The sequence below is a fragment of the Watersipora subatra genome, chromosome 9 (assembly GCF_963576615.1).
Source record: "Watersipora subatra chromosome 9, tzWatSuba1.1, whole genome shotgun sequence".
In the NCBI taxonomy this organism is placed as follows: Eukaryota; Metazoa; Bryozoa; class Gymnolaemata; order Cheilostomatida; family Watersiporidae; genus Watersipora; species Watersipora subatra.
Window position 1 is genome coordinate 53,820,690 of NC_088716.1, and position 18,006 is coordinate 53,838,695.

General features: G+C 35.1%; 1 protein-coding gene across 3 annotated transcripts; it reads left to right on the plus strand.

Moving 5' to 3' along the window:
- The first annotated feature begins 248 nt into the window (after positions 1-248).
- LOC137403653 (extracellular serine/threonine protein kinase four-jointed-like) lies at positions 249-17,894 on the plus strand. Of its 3 annotated transcripts, XM_068089634.1 has the most exons (3): positions 249-372; positions 5,088-5,213; positions 16,846-17,894. In XM_068089634.1, exon 3 carries the CDS (start codon positions 16,897-16,899, stop codon positions 17,890-17,892), a length of 996 nt encoding a protein of 331 aa, XP_067945735.1. In that variant the 5' UTR covers positions 249-372; positions 5,088-5,213; positions 16,846-16,896; the 3' UTR covers positions 17,893-17,894. The 3 variants fall into 3 exon arrangements, with proteins under 3 accessions (XP_067945735.1, XP_067945732.1, XP_067945734.1); XM_068089631.1 differs by lacking the exons at positions 249-372; positions 5,088-5,213 and adding an exon at positions 8,642-8,771; XM_068089633.1 differs by lacking the exons at positions 249-372; positions 5,088-5,213 and adding an exon at positions 14,287-14,405.
- The last annotated feature ends 112 nt before the right edge of the window (positions 17,895-18,006 follow it).

Sequence of the window (18,006 nt, forward strand, 5' to 3'; positions counted from 1 at the left end):
GCTTTACTAAAACAAAATCACAGCTCACTGCCAAACGCTCAGTCAGTTCCTCTGGGGCTACACCTTCAGAGTGAAAAGGTCGTATTTCGATACTTGTTTTTTAAGAAATGCATTTGAAAAGATTATTTGAAGCAAAAGGATGTATTGTTTGGTTTCAGAGCCTCAATAGAAATCTTAAAATGATCAGATAAGGCCTGCTTCACATCCACCTTGAGTTAATCAGTCAAATGCGGCCATTGTTTGTCTAGATTGAGTCTGGGTACCACTGCTAGACTAAATCAGCGTGTCTCTCCTTTCATCCTTGAGATACCAGCAATCAGAAGGAATCATACTAACAGCATTTCAGCCAACAGCTTCTAAAGAAGTCATACGGTAAGATCAAACAAACTTTTTCTGAGTTTGTGTTGATACTTGTGGAGAATCTAATGTTGGTTCACTGGTTGATTTTGATATATTTATAAAATATTGGCAAAAAATTAACCTGTCGACAGAAGCTTATCCGTTGTTAATGGAGGCATCATCAAAGCGGGCAAAATGGAAGCTGAAATCTTAATCGCAGAACAAACATTGCAGTTTTATCTGCTAGACTAAGCTAGGGAATGTTATATACATGTAGGCTATGTCACTCAAAGGATTGAAAAGTATTTTTATTGGTATTCAAACTCAATTATAATCATTTAGTTAGAGAAAGTACTTGTTACCAATAATAGGAATATATTGCTTTCCACATTTCAATTAAAGCTCTCACTAAAATATGTCTGGTAAAACCATTAATTGCCACCAGTATGTATGCAATGGGGTAACAAGAAGCTATAATTTGCACTTGCTATCATAACAGATATAGGTACGACGAAAATGCCAACATAATAAACAAGCAAAATAAAGGCCATCATAAACTTCTGTAAAAGGCACAGTTCTTTGTTACACAAATCTTATAGAGGTCATGGAACGAATATTTATCGTAAGCAAATCAAAGAATGACACAAAACATTCAAGTGGAAGATTTGTTACAGAAGCAAAAGATAAAAAACATTAAAAATTAATTGTTAGGGTATGCCAATGGCATCTCATTTTAGAAAAGCAGCACTTTTGGTCATCCTCCCAGAATGCTGACTCCCAGAACGCTGACTCCCAGAATGCTGACTCCCAGAATGCTGACTTGTTACTTTATTAGACTTTATCAGAAACTGAGCAGCTTTTTGAGAGTTTTTCTATCGATAATTGAAGACAACAAGCCTTGAAATGTATTCAGAACTGGTTAAGCTGGTGCATCAACCACACCAAAGCGCTAGATATGACCATTTGCTAATAAATCATTTTTGCATATGGTATTCTTAAAACTAAGAACTATGAACCTAAACAACAAGAATAGTGAACTTGATATTTCACAATATCATCTATAGTATCTAAAATTGATAGAATATTCTGAATGTTGATTGTTTTTAGCAACATTTGTTAAGAAAGGAAAATACCTGAGATTCCCACTTTAGGCTATCGTCTGGCAGCTAACAGAATTCATCCTTTATTGAATCAATTATATGATGACAGATCAGAGTTTACCATTCCAAACATTAGCAAACTCATAGACAGCTAAAGTACCCTGGTTAGAATATGTCTTTTGATCGTACAATAAGATATTTTTAGCAGACAATTTTATAACCTCAACAAAAATCAAAATGAAGTATACAACAGCATTTGCGAATATCAAACGCCAATGTCTCCTACTCATATGGTTTTGAACTGTACATTAAACAGAATTCAGAACTAGTGGAAATTCCTATCAGACCTTCTCTCAGTATCAAAGCAGTTGAAATAGACTACTATTCATTTGAACACCAACTCTTTTATGATTTTCCCTAAGAACCACGCATATATGTCTACCTTTTCATGAAAATACGCTTCATCGAGGTAACAACCAGAACACTAGCAACGTAACTTCCTGCACCCTAGCTTTTCACAGAGCCCTACATATGATAAGAGCAACTTTACAGACATAGTACTTTTAATTCTGACTCTGAAATCCAATTATACAAATTTTGATCTTGATCCATTATTTTAGAAATTCAATGACTTTTCAAATGGGTCAACTTATATTTCCATCATTTCCTTCTGCGAAGTATCAGTGTATCGCCTAAACTATATGTTTTGGTATCAATGCCGCTAAGAAACACAAGACCTGCAAAAATGTGCTATAGGAATTTTAAGCAGAGCTCATTGTGTAATGTCCCGTGTCAAGTTGAATCGATAAAATGTCTTCTGTGATCAGTAGAAACACTACACTGATAGGACTCATGATATCTAATACACATTATCATGTACATGCCACAAATTTCCTTTTCACGTCTACCCATAAAGTGTCAGTGAAGAATCTACATTCCATTCTTGTTTTATTTGGCAAAGCAAATAATTATCATCAGAAGATGACTAACAACCAAACACGTGTAATTGGTAGAGCTGTTAGCCTTCATGGAAAAGGGATTTTAGATATACATGTATGTGATCTACAACATGCAAAAACATGCATGATGCTTTAGTAATGCAGCTGTGAGAGGTTAGGAGTTGCTCTAGTACCAAGTACCTTTTACAGTTACAAGGCCGTAACTGTAAAAAAGTTTTGTAAGTTTAAAAGTTCTTTGTGCGTCAACATAAAAGATAGTTGTCAAACCACAACAATTTCGTGTTATCTTTTAGTCCTTGGAATTTCTTTATGGTTTGAAATTCATAAAATATTTGCATGTTAGTTTCAATCTTTTAGTCTACTTTCATGGTTTGATCTAAATTCTTGGCATTTTTTGGGGTACCAACAGTTTTTTTTGTCCTGAAATTTCGTATCTTCAAAAGTTAATTACTTTGATTAAAAAGTATAACTTGAGTTGAACATCTCTTATATTAAACTCATCAGCTTATTAGAAGCAACTGTTGAGCTCTGTGATAACAAATGCAAAAACATCTGTTATATCTATCATGTGTTTAACTAACTTGTGGTAACTTTAGTAGTAATAAGTTTATATCCACATATCCGGAACAACCCACATCAAATTAGTACAAAAAACCAAAAAAGCTGCGATCAAGCAAATATGTTTTGAGCAATGCCGTTAACAAGTTAGTGGCTAAATAAAAACCAGTACTCTGCGTAGATGGGCTAAGATTGAGAAGCTGAAATTGAAACAAATGCGTAAAAAACACTAAATGTGTTCTTATTGTGATTGGTAATAACTGTCAACTGAATTTAAGCTAAAACTCACTGTAAACTGGAGGAGTTTAGATGATATAAACTGTAATAAGGTATGATAATTGCTAAGATTGGCGCATGAAACAATGATGGCTCCTGCTGAACTAATCTTTACATAGCCTATATTATAACACAGTTTCATTTACTTACATTATTACAAGTGAAAATTAGCCAAGAAAGTCATGACATAGTAATGTACTTTTATCAGTGACTTACTTCATTATCATTCAATGTCCAAGTTGATTGTTGAATATTATGGTTGGTGTGAGATTGTGTTGAATATGTGCTGTATATATTATGGTTGGTGTGAGATTGTGTTGAATACGTGCTGTATATATTATGGTTGAAGTGAGATTGTGTTGAATACGTGCTGTATATATTATGGTTGAAGTGAGATTGTGTTGAATACATGCTGTATATATTATGGTTGGTGTGAGATTGTGTTGAATACGTACTGTATATATTATGGTTGTTGTGAGATTGTGTTGAATACATGCTGTATATATTATGGCTGATGTAGTGAGATTGTGTTGAATACATGCTGTATATACGTATTATGGCTGGTGTAGTGAGATTGTGTTGAATACGTGCTGTACATATTATGGCTGGTGTAGTGAGATTGTGTTGAGTACGTGCTGTATATACGTATTATGGCTGGTGTGGAGAGATTGTGTTGAATACGTGCTTTTGATGTTATATTTAGTATGGTGTGATTGTGAAATGAAATTTCAAAGCAGTTGCATATCATTATTATGAAAAAATTTTGAGCGAAGCACTGATAAAATGCTTGCAATTATTTGATCAAGGTGCCATCATTTTGCTTACTTGGTTCAGTAAACAAAATGATCTATGACCAACAATTTATTGATTTTTTAAAATATTGATAATGCTAAAGCATAGAAATGCAACATTTGTCAGTTGGTTCATGATACTTTATAAAATCGATTTAAAAATTGTACTTTAATAATTATATCATTCCTACATCTATCGATCTTTGCTGGCACCACATCAAACCATAGATACATTTTACCTTTCTACTCATATACTCACCCTTTGTCAAACAAATTAGTTTTATTACCACTAACAGAGTCTCCTAATAGACTTCATTTGGTCAAATGTGAGTAGTTATATATTCTACAATGTACACTATATGATAGTAGGTGATAAAAATAGCCTGTATACGAAATACGGCAATTTACTTTTAGGGTTTCCTAACAACCATTAGCAGTTCTGTAATGGGTACAAGGAGTTCATTAAACACAGACTTTATTACTGGAACAGTCTAATTTGTCTCAAGTCCACTCATCTAATGCTAGTTATCTCCTCATTATTTGGTACACCTGCTATCTATGGGCGCCATGCTTCAGATATGACATCTAGCTACCCAATATCTGTCAGTGAGCTCTCTAAAAGGCACAGTTTTTTGTTACAAATATCTTATAGATGTCATGGAGTTAATATTTATGTATAAATAAATTGAGAGTTTATTGTTATAAATATTTTTACAAAGAAAATACTTTCATAATAGGAGACTTTCATATGCTAACAGTTAAGATAATATCTATGGCTGTCTCTAGCCTTAGTTTTGTAAACTAAGGTAGGAGAGTTAGTCTAAAGCATAGAATGATTAATTTAGCGATGAAGAAAACCAGGTTATGTCGCTATTGGTTCTAATGAAGCTCTCTAGCCAGTAAGTGCAAGCATTCTAACACTGTTAGCCGCAGTCCTTGCGTCATACTGAAGGTAAAGATTTATCAACCATCAGACTATCCCTTTCTACTAGTGGGTCTTATCTTTAATTGCTGAATATTAATTACCCCAAAGCTCTCTAATCTCTAAAATCTTGTACCGCCAGGAGCTGTTGTCCGGCTGGCTGTCCCCATCTTACCGCAGGGACACTTGAAAGCCTTTATCTATCTATTGAAGTGAAGGTACAGCAAACGTTGTTTCAGTGACATCTACATTCACATTTTCCTCACAAGTAAGCATTTATGTTCCTTGAATTTTTTGTGCATACTATGTGTTTAACCTTGATCGTTGCAGCTATGCTGCAAGCGAACAAAAATTTTTCCAGGCATCGCACTAAAAAAATGATTTTCTGCACAATTGAGGGTTCAATAGGATTCAATAATTTATTTGATCATCAAAATATATAGATAAAATGTTGATTTTTTATAAAAGTCTTGCCAATTTTTCCAAAATATCAGCAGCCTGCAGCATTCCCGTTCGGTGCAAATATTCCTTCCATGCACTGCTTGGCCCACATCCATTTATCGCTTCATTACTCTCTGTGTGATGAAACGATGCAAGACTTATGTTAGCCATTCTCTTCATACTTGCTCTGACATTGCGTGATGAGATAGCTGGTGCTGGCATGCATGTGTTATATATGTTATGACACTGAGAGGAGCAGCCCTATTCATCTTCTGCACTCGATGCCCGCCGAGCAAGTTCTCCGAAACCAGTCATAATTACTATCATTAGCAAGCTAGGGGTGCAACCCATCGCTCATGAAATTATGGTTATTGATGAATAATAACTAACTATTTTGTTGTCAGCGGGCATCAGCCATCACTTTCATAATAGTCTTATTTTATCTCGACCCCCTCTAACCATGTCAAGATTGATCAACATCAGCTGAAATAGGTCTTAGCTGGAGAGGGTTAAGTCTTTAGTTGGCTGAAATATCAAATGTCCAACTGTTTTTGGATAAACAGGCACAAAATTTTCATTTGCGGTTGTTTCTGATGTTTGAGGTGATCTGATTGCTAGGGTGTTTCATGATTAAAATTGACAAAACTTGATCACGGTTAAAATAATCAGATCAAGTGAAAGTGTGATTATGAGGTCTATAATTGTAAAGAGACCGACAGAATAGAGAGGTGTAATGTTTGGTTCCCATATCGATTGTGAGACTCCGGCGGTACCGTTGCGCAGCAAAACGCTTGCGATGCTAGAGGTTCGACAGCTTATGTTCACATAAAGCTGCACCGCTAATAACGGCATAAAAATGTTCGTTCGCCATGTCGTATCGATAATGCTGACCTTCACCTGTACAATGCATTTCGGGAAGGTTTTGCCTGCGGCTCTTCGCACAATTTGAACAGCGCTAAACTCTTGCGCTGCCGCCAGCAACTACCGGCGGTCCTCGGCGGAGCCCGACGCGTAGGTTCCCATTTCACCGCTAATAGCCTGCGGTGCTGTCTCCGGTGCTTCGCGACGATATGGGAACCAGGCATAACGCTGCAACTGTAACGCAATAGCCAGTAATAACTATCACAACGATAACTAGTGATGTCATTATGCACATTATTGTTTTTACGAGCCTTTTAACCGGGATCAAGTTTTATCGATTTTAATTGGAGAACATCCTGGCAATCAGATCACCGCAAACTAAAAAACAATCGCAACTGATAGAAAAATACCGATACTTTCTGATAAAATCTGCTAAAAGGTTGTACAAGTTCATCTTTAAATGAAAACTCAACTCGTTGTTTGCTTTGCACTTGACTCTAACAACTGATATTTACGTAGAAGGCATCGTCAGCATTACCCATGGGAAACGATCGCCTTTGACAGACTAAACTTTTTGAATAGTCAAGAGCGGACTCCAGTTCGTGGGAGCATCAAGACACGCCATAGTCGAAAATCAGCTGTAAATTAATCATGCGCTTTTCTCAACAAAGGGAAATCCACGGTCATCATGGCTGACTTCACGCAAACAGATGTATCAGCTAAGTAGTTAAGCACCAAGGGACAACTACTAACAATCATGACTAGGAAATTATTGTTATCGCAGATGTATCAAATACATGAAATTAAACCTCCTTTTTGTGAGTTAAACACGCAATTTTGTTATTTAACAGCGATTAGCTCATGCAGCTTTGTATTTGGTTTATTCGAACCCTAGATGCCGATGGAACTGATGAGGCTGACATATATCTCTCTGACAGAGTCTAGACTCATTGCAAAACAATCAAAACGTCTATTTGAAAATACCCGTAGCTGTCTGTGTTATGCGTGTAAAATGTTGCGAAATTCAAAGTTGAAACAGCCAGCCACTGAAAAGTTCAAATTAAATAGCTTAATTCTCTTTATTGCTAGTTAAAACAGGATGATGGGTCTAAACTGTAAATATTTGCTAACAAACGTCATCAAAACTTAAAACAAGAGCTATTGTAATAGTAAGATAAATTTATGCGGTCAGTGATGGTGAGTTTAACAACCATTATAGTTAGTTTATATCAGCAAAATAAAGTTTTTTAGAAAAATATGAGTGCGGTAGCCAACTTTAAAAGAATTTTTCGCAAAGATCTCTTGTTATTTTGTTTTTATTAGTGATTGCTCAAGATGGATTAGCTTAATTACGAATGTTATTGTCAAGCAATACTTTGTAAAGACTTCCTTTTATTGGTTTAACAACCAGCAGAAATGACAGAATTATTTAAATATAAGGAGAGAATATGTGTACTATATTACGAAGCATTGGGTGAGATGACATTGTCAAAATGCCTTCTCACCCATGAGCAACTGAAGCATTTTCTCTAAATGGTTCATAACATAGTAGCTAGTAATGGTGTACCTATGTAAGTAGGTTTTTGTGGCGAGATAATTGGCTCTTAAGATTTTAGTGCCCGAAATTACCAGGTGATAGTACTACGAGTTGAAAATATGTGAGAATGGTGAACAATTTACACCTGCAGCTGGTGTCACTTCTCTGGTATATAAGCATCAAAAAACACAAACCACGTCAATGATCTATACTCTAAAAAAATAGTTTGAAAAGGTGGGGAAGATTTTCAGTTAGATAGTTTTTTTATAACGAATTTGCGCACAAATCGCGACTTCATGTGATTTTATTATAGCAACCTGCGAATTTCTAAAGGATGATGTTGCATCAAATTCTTTCACACTTTAAACTTGAAACATTTTTTTTAACTAAATATATAATTAATCCTAAAGTGTAACAGAGGCAGCCCACAGTACAACATTGTATAGCAAACTAACTGTCATAGGACTGTTGATGTCATAGGACTGTTATAGTACTGTGATGCAGTATACTTTGTCTACAATACGTAATGTGCAAACCCCTGGAGCTCTCATCCGATTATTACACACAACTAATTAGACAATATTTCTGCTAGACACTCTTTCAATAAAAACTAATCAATGGCAGCTATCTCAAAGCTCATATAATTTGTCTTAAAGCCAGTTGGTTTTGTTGACATTAAGCGACCAAGTTGTGTAAAAACTGACAACTGTAAACAGGTAGATTTGGGTAGAGTAGAGTTGAGCTCAGCTGAGACGGATAATCTTTCTAATCTGCATCCAGTCCGCTACACGCATGGGTGAACTCTTGACCTAGCCACATTAAAGGCTTCGCCTACTCAAAGGCACGTTCAGAAGGCTGGTCGATAGCGATTGAATTAGACTGTAGTTTGAAGATCGCAGAAGAGGAAGTCAGAGACTACTGATTTATTTATTTTGAGAGAATCTTACACGAGCTATCCATAAAACACATACCATCAACTCAATAGAGGTAAATGGAGCTATGGTAACTATTCACTAAAGAACATAGCTGAATAACAGTAGAGTAAAATAACTTTAATTTTATTTGAGTTTGTGAATGTAAAGGCTGTGTGATATAGACAATATTTTTTTAGCAAGACTAAAGTTTTTGCACTTTTTTTTAGCAAATGATTTTTGATATAGATATAGGTCTGAATTCCCATAAAACTTTTACAATCACGTTTTGAATAGAACTAAAACCTGAGGCAACAAAACCCAACTGAAAATGTTGGCTAACAACCAAATAGGAGGCTTTCACAACAAGCCTGACAAAAAGAACTTCCTCTTAGTATCGCTGACTCTCTGTTTAATAACTAAATAAATAAACTAATAATAAACCCAGAACATCAAAACATAACACAACTTTTCAAGGTTTCTTTACAAAAATTGGCAGTCATGACAAAATATACTAACAGTGTCAATGTTTACTTCCATTGAAGAGAACAAGATGAAGGTTCTAGGTCAGAGTCTAACCTTTGGTACAACGATAAACTGCTCAGTGTACTAATTGATTGTTTGTGAGACATTTTTCAGACTATACTAATTGTCAATCAACCAACGTAGTTTATATAAACATCATCAACAATTTGTTCAAGTATTATATATATATACATATATATTATATACATACATATATATATATACATATATATTATATACATATATATATACATACATATATATTATATACATATATATAATATTCAAGTTCTACTTGAGTGTTTAAGCGCTATATATAACACTTAAACAGATATATATATATATATATGTATTTATATATACTTTTATTGGGCAGTCCATAATAATTTTTATAAAGAAAAGGTTATTCATATGGTGCCACAAAATAATCAATAAATAAAAAGGTATTGGCATGTGAGATAACATATGTGAGAGTAATATGTAAGATATATAATAAAAATAATAATAGATATATAAGTGGGAGTAATCACTTGTATACAATTATATCTAGTTGTAATTCAATTGATTGCCATATTTTGTTATATATACTTTTGGGCGGAACATATCTAACTTTTAATAACTAGGTTCTGACTAACTACTATCAATATACTCAGTGTGGAGACAATTACAAATCAGAAGAGTTTATTAATTGCTGACTTGTAGTTACTCATCGAGGCAACTAGGAGGTAATTACCGCTAACAAGAGAAGAGCAGACTAGGTGATTACTAAACATACGTAGGCTGAATGATAGGAAGATGCAAGGGCGTAACTTTTTATCCATCTTATCTTAACAGTTAATAGTGAGTTTTAGCGGTAGTATTGAGTATTAGCGGTAGTAGTGAGTATTAGCGGTAGTAGTGAGTATTAGAAGTAGTAGTGAGTATTAGCTGTAGTAGTGAGTATTAGTGGTAGTAGTGAGTATTAGCGGTAGTAGTGAGTATTAGTGGTAGTAGTGAATATTAGTGGTAGTAGTATTAGCGGTAGTAGTGAGTATTAGCGGTAGTAGTGAGTATTAGAAGTAGTAGTGAGTATTACCGGTAGTAGTTTTAGCGGTACCTGACTTTTAAGATGTAAAGTCACAGTATTGTACATCCAAATTGCTAACTAGTTTGTAAGAAAGTTTTCAGGTCTTCATTTGGAAAGCGGTTGTTGCGCTTTTGATGTTTCGAGTCTAGTTTTGAGAATTGGTTGTTGCGCCATTCCATTGCAAGTTGCCATAGCGGAGCAGAAACAAGTTCTCACAGCAATTGTTAATGATTTTAATCACAGATAACTCTGGTCCATTAGTAGCTAAGGGTATTTGCCAGACTAAATGCTGGTATTTAGCTGAACATTAAAATATAGATTAAATATATGCAGTTTTTGTGCTGAGTGGTTGTTAAAAATAATTCTCGCTTGTCAGCTTTAGGTGACGACTAGCTGACAATAGAGGTGACAATTTAGGTGACAATAGAGAACAACTCTTTGTCGCATGCTTTAAGATCTTACCCAGAACTAACCTCCCTGCTGAAGCATGCAATTAAACTACTGGTTTTTAGCAAACATGGCATCTCTACATAAAAACATCAAATAAATACAAACTTCTGTGGTAGTGTTCATAGTTTGCTATGAGCTCTAACAGATGTAAAACTGAAAGCTAAATACTTTTGTTTATTGATGGAAAGCATATGCTGACATCAGCTTTTGGAGGCCTTCATAACAACGGCGTGAATGTTAACGAGCAGTGAAATGCCTTCATCACTGAAAGTGTCATTTCCAGCAAAGTTCAATAAGATATTCAAAGACCTAGCTGGCCTTTGATGGAAAGGCAGTCATTAGCAGGATTAGACCTACCGCTGGCTAGCTGTAATCTTGTAATAATTATACAGCTAGCTCAGCTGTTGTAAACCTACAGAGCTGATAAACACCTGTGCGTTATAATGATAGTGTAGCCGTTTATAGCAAACCTGAGACTGTGGCCAACGAGTGGCCAAGCTAGACACTGAATATCAATTAGCGGGGAAAATATTTCATGTAATATCGCTTACCAAGTCATTACCGACAGAACTTGTGAATTTGTCATTAGATTTTTATCTGTGATTTTCTGACAAAACACGGTGACACATGAATGCAATAACATGAGGTTCTATTTTCTAAATTTAGAATCACGTTATTCACTTGATGTTTTTATTTATTACTATAGTTGAATTGATTCATCTGAAAACTTTTGGTTGAATCAGGAATGCTAAACTCACCAACTTATTACACCTAGAGCTGGTTCAAGCCTCAGCGATATCTAAAAAATAGCTTTGAAATGCATCACAAAATAACCCCATTTTTTACTATCTTGGATGTTTTGAAGGAATTGAAGTGATAAATAAATTGTGCAACAACTTACGGAGGTGCTTGAAGTAAGATTACTTAATTTTGGTTTATGAAGATTCACGGCATTGCACAATCATTATAGTATATAAGTAATCAGCTAATACAAGTTGATACAGAAATTTAAAGGCTATTAAAGTTTTTTTTACCAAATAGCTGGTGAAATAGCGTTGAGCTTTTTAAAGTAGTTGCTTTATTTGTTGGTGCAAGTAGAGCAACTCAACTATTATTCGGTATATTACATCTATTTGAGAAACACACTCCAACACTATTCACTTTTTTTAGTATAATTATTTAGGCTTCAATATTCGATATAGGCTCGCATTTCCATGAGCATGTTAATTCTCAGTGGCTTCTAAAAACAGAGTAATACAAGTAACATACTCCAATGGGACTAATGCTGGTTAGTAAGATAATAGAATGACAGATTGTTATGTTTTACAATGTATGTCATCATAGGATAATGTCAAACAGTTATACTATGACATGACAACTTACAACATGTGAATGATGTTGACATGTAAAATCAAATTAGGAAAATGTCAAATGTAACATACTAAGTATTCCATCCTTTTTAAATATCGTTACCGGGTGTTGTATTTGATATCAGCTGGCGTTTCTATAAAAAGTTTAATATCTGAAGATCTCCACCAACCACAATTTTTGTGTTGCCAAATGACACATTAACAAAGTTTATGCCTGTACAGCGAGCGCCATGTCTCGTTATTACTCCAAAAGGCTGTAAGCTTCAGCTTGTTGTCTAAAAGTATATTCCCTTGTGATTTGTCATACAACATTGCCTTTGTGTAATACGTTTCGTATAAAATACTTTCAAATAATCTAATTTTAAATAATAAACACTACCATAGAATACTTTACAAACTTCAAGGAACTGTTCAAATATTCCTTTCTGATAACAAAGATGAAAATTCCATCGCTAAAGTATTAATCACCGCTGACAAACATTTACATCTTTTGAATACAATACCACTTATATTTAATTTAGTGTTGAACTGCATATTTTTGAGAAAAATGTATTTGTAATTTATGTAGTTGGAAACATCGCTAGATTTTAGAAATTTGGCATTGTCTTAATGAAAAAGAAGACAATCTCAATTTTTAGTTGGCTAATCAACAGTTTTAAGGCTCATCATAGCTCATTTAACAATTAGTGAATATCAAAGGCTGATCTCCGGCTAATAAACCGCTGATATGTTAAAATGTTACCATCTGGTAATAATTATAAGAGGAGTGTGTTGTTATTGATATGCGCTAATAGATGCCCCTTTAAGTAGATTAGATTAAAATTAATTGGTTGCAGCCTGCGATTGAATACAATTAGCTTCGTTTCACCATATTTTTATTAGTAGAACTGCTCATGTAAAAAAGAGTTACACCAAAATAGTTGTAGCCTTGAAGAATCACTGGAATAACGATAAACTTCCACAAAATTTTAGTAGATTTGATCAAAAATAGTTGACATTTTTCTATCATTTCCGATTGTTTCTGATGTTTGAGGTGATTTGATTGCCAGGATGTTTCAAGATTACAATCGATCGCGGTTAAAAGGCTCAGAAAGAAAACGTACGAAGTGATGTCACTAGTTGCTATAGTTGATATCGGCTATTGTGTTCAAGTAGCAGCGTTACACGTCTCTATTCTGTCAGTCTCTTTGCTGAAGTGCAATTATAGACATCATAATCGGTACTTTTGCTTCATCTGAATATTTTAACCATGATCAAGTTTTGTCAATTTTAATCTTGAAACATCCTGGCAGTCAGATCACCTCAAACATAAAAAAAATCGTAAATGAGAGAAAAATATCGACACTTTCTGATAAAATCTACTGCAATTTTGTGTAAGCTCATCGTTAATGCCGTGTGATTCTGCAAGGTTATAACAATTTTGGTGTGAGACAGAAACCAGCTGTCAAATGTCCTAACAACAGCTAAGGCTTATGAATTTATGGCAAACTCAACGTGACATACTCGAAGTTTATAGTTTTGATTATAGGTGCCACTTGTGTTATTATAACTGGGATGTTCCCTCTAGAAAGATTTGCACCGGAACTGAGTAATTTACATGTTACGGTTGGCAGTCGTGTGAGTGTAGCGACAAGCTTATCAGGTGCTTTCTTATTGGAGCCATTTCAGTTTGACTGATGTATGTATCTCTAGACTTATCACCTGAAATAATAATATTACGCCCGTTGCTGTCTCTAGCTTTTTTTTAATCACAACATCATAATGGAACATCCGCCAGCAACCCTGTTGATATCATTATAAGCCTTGGCGCACTTTTTTGTTTGCAAATCTGATTGACATAACTTGTCAGCAATGTTTAATGAGACACAATTTAGAGCCGCTATAACAACTAACATGACATAGATGAACCATCTTGTGTTAATAGATATATCATAAGTGCTAACATAGAAGGAAATTAATTGAAAAACATCAGGATTGACACTGTGGACAGATGAGAGATTATACTCTAAACTAACAGAATGAGAGCCAATAGGAAGCACAAGTATGTTTTGTTTTGGGCTAGAAAAAAGGTGGGGGTATGGTAGCCCTGCAGTAAGGAATGTAATATCATCAAAGTTCTAAGGCTATAAAGAATGTAGTTCCTTGGACTATTGCTATCACGTGTGTTGGCATAACCATCACAGCAATCAAACACTTGCTGACACTAGGGAGTATCATTTGATTAGATACGCTGTAATGAGCAAGATATCAGTAGATAGCGACTTTAGAGCGGACAGCCAGCCGGATATGAAGCTTGCATGTATGTATAGAGAGCACTATAACGTTATCCTATTTAATCTCGTGAACAATGCCTTTTATGGTTGCGCCTGTATTCTCACAATATCCTAATGTTTAAAATTACATGATATTTCATCTATAAAAGAACTCTAAAAGAATAATTGCTTTAATATATCTAGTATCTCCAGCCAAATATTCCAGCTTTGAATGATATTAATGTCATCACTGACGCTTGCTAAATACTTTTAAACGCCATATATTATACTCAATGTCTGACGTGCCTCCCAATGCCTATTTACGTGTGCTGTAGGTAATGTAATGAATCATATAATGGTGTTTACAGCTCTGACATGCTACATACTCAAGAAAACAAATTGCACATTAGGGAGTCACTTTGGGCCAAATAGCTAGATGAATCTGTGGCTATTGGTGAGATAGACGGTGGTTTTGCCATCCTTTGATCAAAACCCGACATGTGCTATTATTTGGGGATGCATTTGTAGACAAGCACCTGTGCTAAATTGCCATTTTTTATCTTTTGCTTATACCATCAATGTAATTATTAATATTTAACAAGTGTCAATAAATTTCACCTGTTTCCTCTGATTATCAAACCATCATTATCACCCTATTCATTCTTCTCTAGGTTACAACTACCTCCCTTTATTCAGTCGTTTATGGTTTCATAGATGCTGCTGTATATGCACGATGATAGACCAACCTTATTTAGCTGTTGTATGTCTAATAGCATAATAAAAATCTCCTGTGGATTAACATAATACCGAAACTTAGGCTATTTATCTTTATTAAGAAACTGCAAGAGAAAAACTATTTTCGTGTTGAGAAAGTTTTGCCTGAGCAAATGGGTTTTTGTTGCCTTTTTTTAAAGAGAATTGACACATACTGACGAGTCAATATAGAATATTTATCTGTAATAGATGCCTACTTCATTACTGGTATTTTTAAATGCTTGTAGGCCAAAATCAGGCTTTTTTATATAAATGGCTTTCTACCAAATTTCAGATGTATACACTATTTTATACTACCAAGTTTAGAATACTTGTAGATAAAACTCGCATGCAAGCTTTGTTTATGTTTATCAATCTAGGTCTATTCTATTTTATGTGAAATCTCAGTCTTCTGCGATATATTTGTCAAGCCTTTCGGAAAACATTGTTATAGCTCCCGACACTGTTTCAAGGTAACATTTGAGCATCTTAAGTTTTATCAGGTTGACAAAATTTAAGAAAACTCCATCGATTGGAGGCTTTGATGTAAGAATCAATTTGTTCAAAATATATATCACATAATATTGGAACCAAGAACTACGTATTGGTAGTAGTGAGTGATAGTTTTAGGCAACTCCTAGCTCGTTGGTTAGCCATGACAGAATCCGATATAAATGTTGACTGTTGTGCTTGAGAAAATCATAACAATTAAAGTGGCATAATTACATTACAACAAATTAAAATGTATGCGGATTAAACAACTATATTGACTGAGATCTCACTTTCGAAAGGTCTAGCAAGTTGCTACAAAATAGCATAAAATACATTCTGTTGTTTTATTTAGCATCCAGAAGGTTTTTACTAACTGTGGACAGATTTACTGCTTTTGCAAGGCATGCTCTGGAATGACCCGATTAGAAGATTTTTGGCTCAATGTTTAATTAAATCTTAGGAACCCAAAATGCCTGAGCAAATACTATATTTTGAGCAAGTCTGGTGAATAGCGTAGACGTACTCTGATTTTACGTGTGTTATGCTGCGGGTTGGCTGGCAGCTTCATTTTTATCAAATGATAGTGTTGTATTTTTACTATTTCTTCTAGCTGACAGCAATTAGGCCTTTTTGATTGAATGCAGTAGTTGACCAAACAACCTTTTAAGCTGAGGAGTGATGGCATGCAACCCATTTTCACATAGAATAGAATGAACTACTAGAGATGTGCCTGCTTGAGGTGATTCATACGGCGGCTTACCTGGAAAAAATTTCTTCTCAAATGGCACATGTGTGGCCTTATACCAACCTACCTCCCCTATGCACAGGCCGCGTAAAAACATCTATAGTATATAATTGCCCGGCATGTATAACATGCTTTATCCAGCGAGCTCTTTGTTAAATTATGTCTGTATATGACATTTATCTATAGTTTGTGGCTAAATACTTGCTGCTATAGATGTTGTTAGCTGATGGTTTGAGTATAAAAGAGTTGCAACACAAAATCCTAGCCCTAACAGAATGCACCTTGGCTAAAATATTAAAAATGATTTTACCATGAAACGTGTGTCACTCATGCATCGAAGGTTTGCTATGGCACCAAGTTGGCATTACTAGAAAACACTAAAGTATTTCTATTGCTCATCTAGAGTAGCTACTAAATTGGAACGCACCCAATAGAATGCCTTTACTGGTTTTGACAAACTGCCCATTGACGTGATTTACTGTTTATCTTGCTTTTAGTTGGAGCTGACAAGCAATGATCTGTCACTAAAACCAGAAGACCGAATAATCATGCCAAGTTTTTACAGAAGAACTCTACTAGCCACTATCACGGCTCTGTTTGCAGTGGCGGCTTGCCAACAAACAAGGGAAGGTCATGGGCCTATTACGGCAGAGTCCGATGTGTTCATTACGGCCAACCACAGCTTTTCACTGGATTCTGACCAGAAATGGCGAGAGAAACTCAGTATGCTCAAAGCAGTTAAAATTGAAAGGGGTTGTGGGAGGATGCAAAATCGAATAGTCACGTTTGATGATGGAAGCAAAGCGTGTGCAAGGTACCGAGCTAACAGCCACTTGATGCAAGGAGAGATCTATTCACACGTGATTGGAAGACTACTACGGATCGGCAACCTTCCGCCTCTAGCTACAACCTTGCCAGATATACGAAACGATCAATGGTCGAGAGTAGAGGGTTCGATACTAGAGGTTAACTGGCAGTCAAACAAACTCCTAATTTTGACGAAATACATAACAGACACAAAAGAAGTTGTCCTACCACAAAAATTGAAATCTATGCAGCCAGGCAGCGTCTCACCAGAGGACATAACTCCACAGAATGCAGAAAACTTGGCCCAATGGTCAGATATGATAATATTTGACTATATAGTGGGTAATATGGATCGGGTCGTTAATAGCCTCCACAATCAACAGTGGAACTCGAATATTCTTGACATGTCAGTGCATAATCTGGCACAAAAAGATGGCTCACTTATTTTCTTTGACAATGAGGATGGATTATTCCATGGCTACAGGATATTAGACCGATACTCGCATCACCATGAACAATCACTTAACGCTATTTGCGTGTTTAGACAATCTACAATAGACTCTATAACTGCTCTACTCCAATCAAATAACATAATTGACATTATTAATGAAGAAGTGATGAAAATAGATTCACGAATTCTAAAATACCTACCGAGAATATCAACTAAAACAACAAAAGTCTTACTCGAAAGGCTAGCTAATGTATTACAGCATGTCAGGAAGTGTTCTCATCTATAGACCCTTGACAACTTATACGATTTATTAAACTACTTTTTCAGATGTATATAATTTTTTATAAAACTTTTTATCGAGGAACTATGATAATGTAAATAAGAAGTTATTTATTTTGAC

Bases quoted from the DNA above. Each gene is read 5' to 3' on its own strand.
- LOC137403653 (XM_068089634.1), top strand. From the start codon at position 16,897: ATGCCAAGTTTTTACAGAAGAACTCTACTAGCCACTATCACGGCTCTG.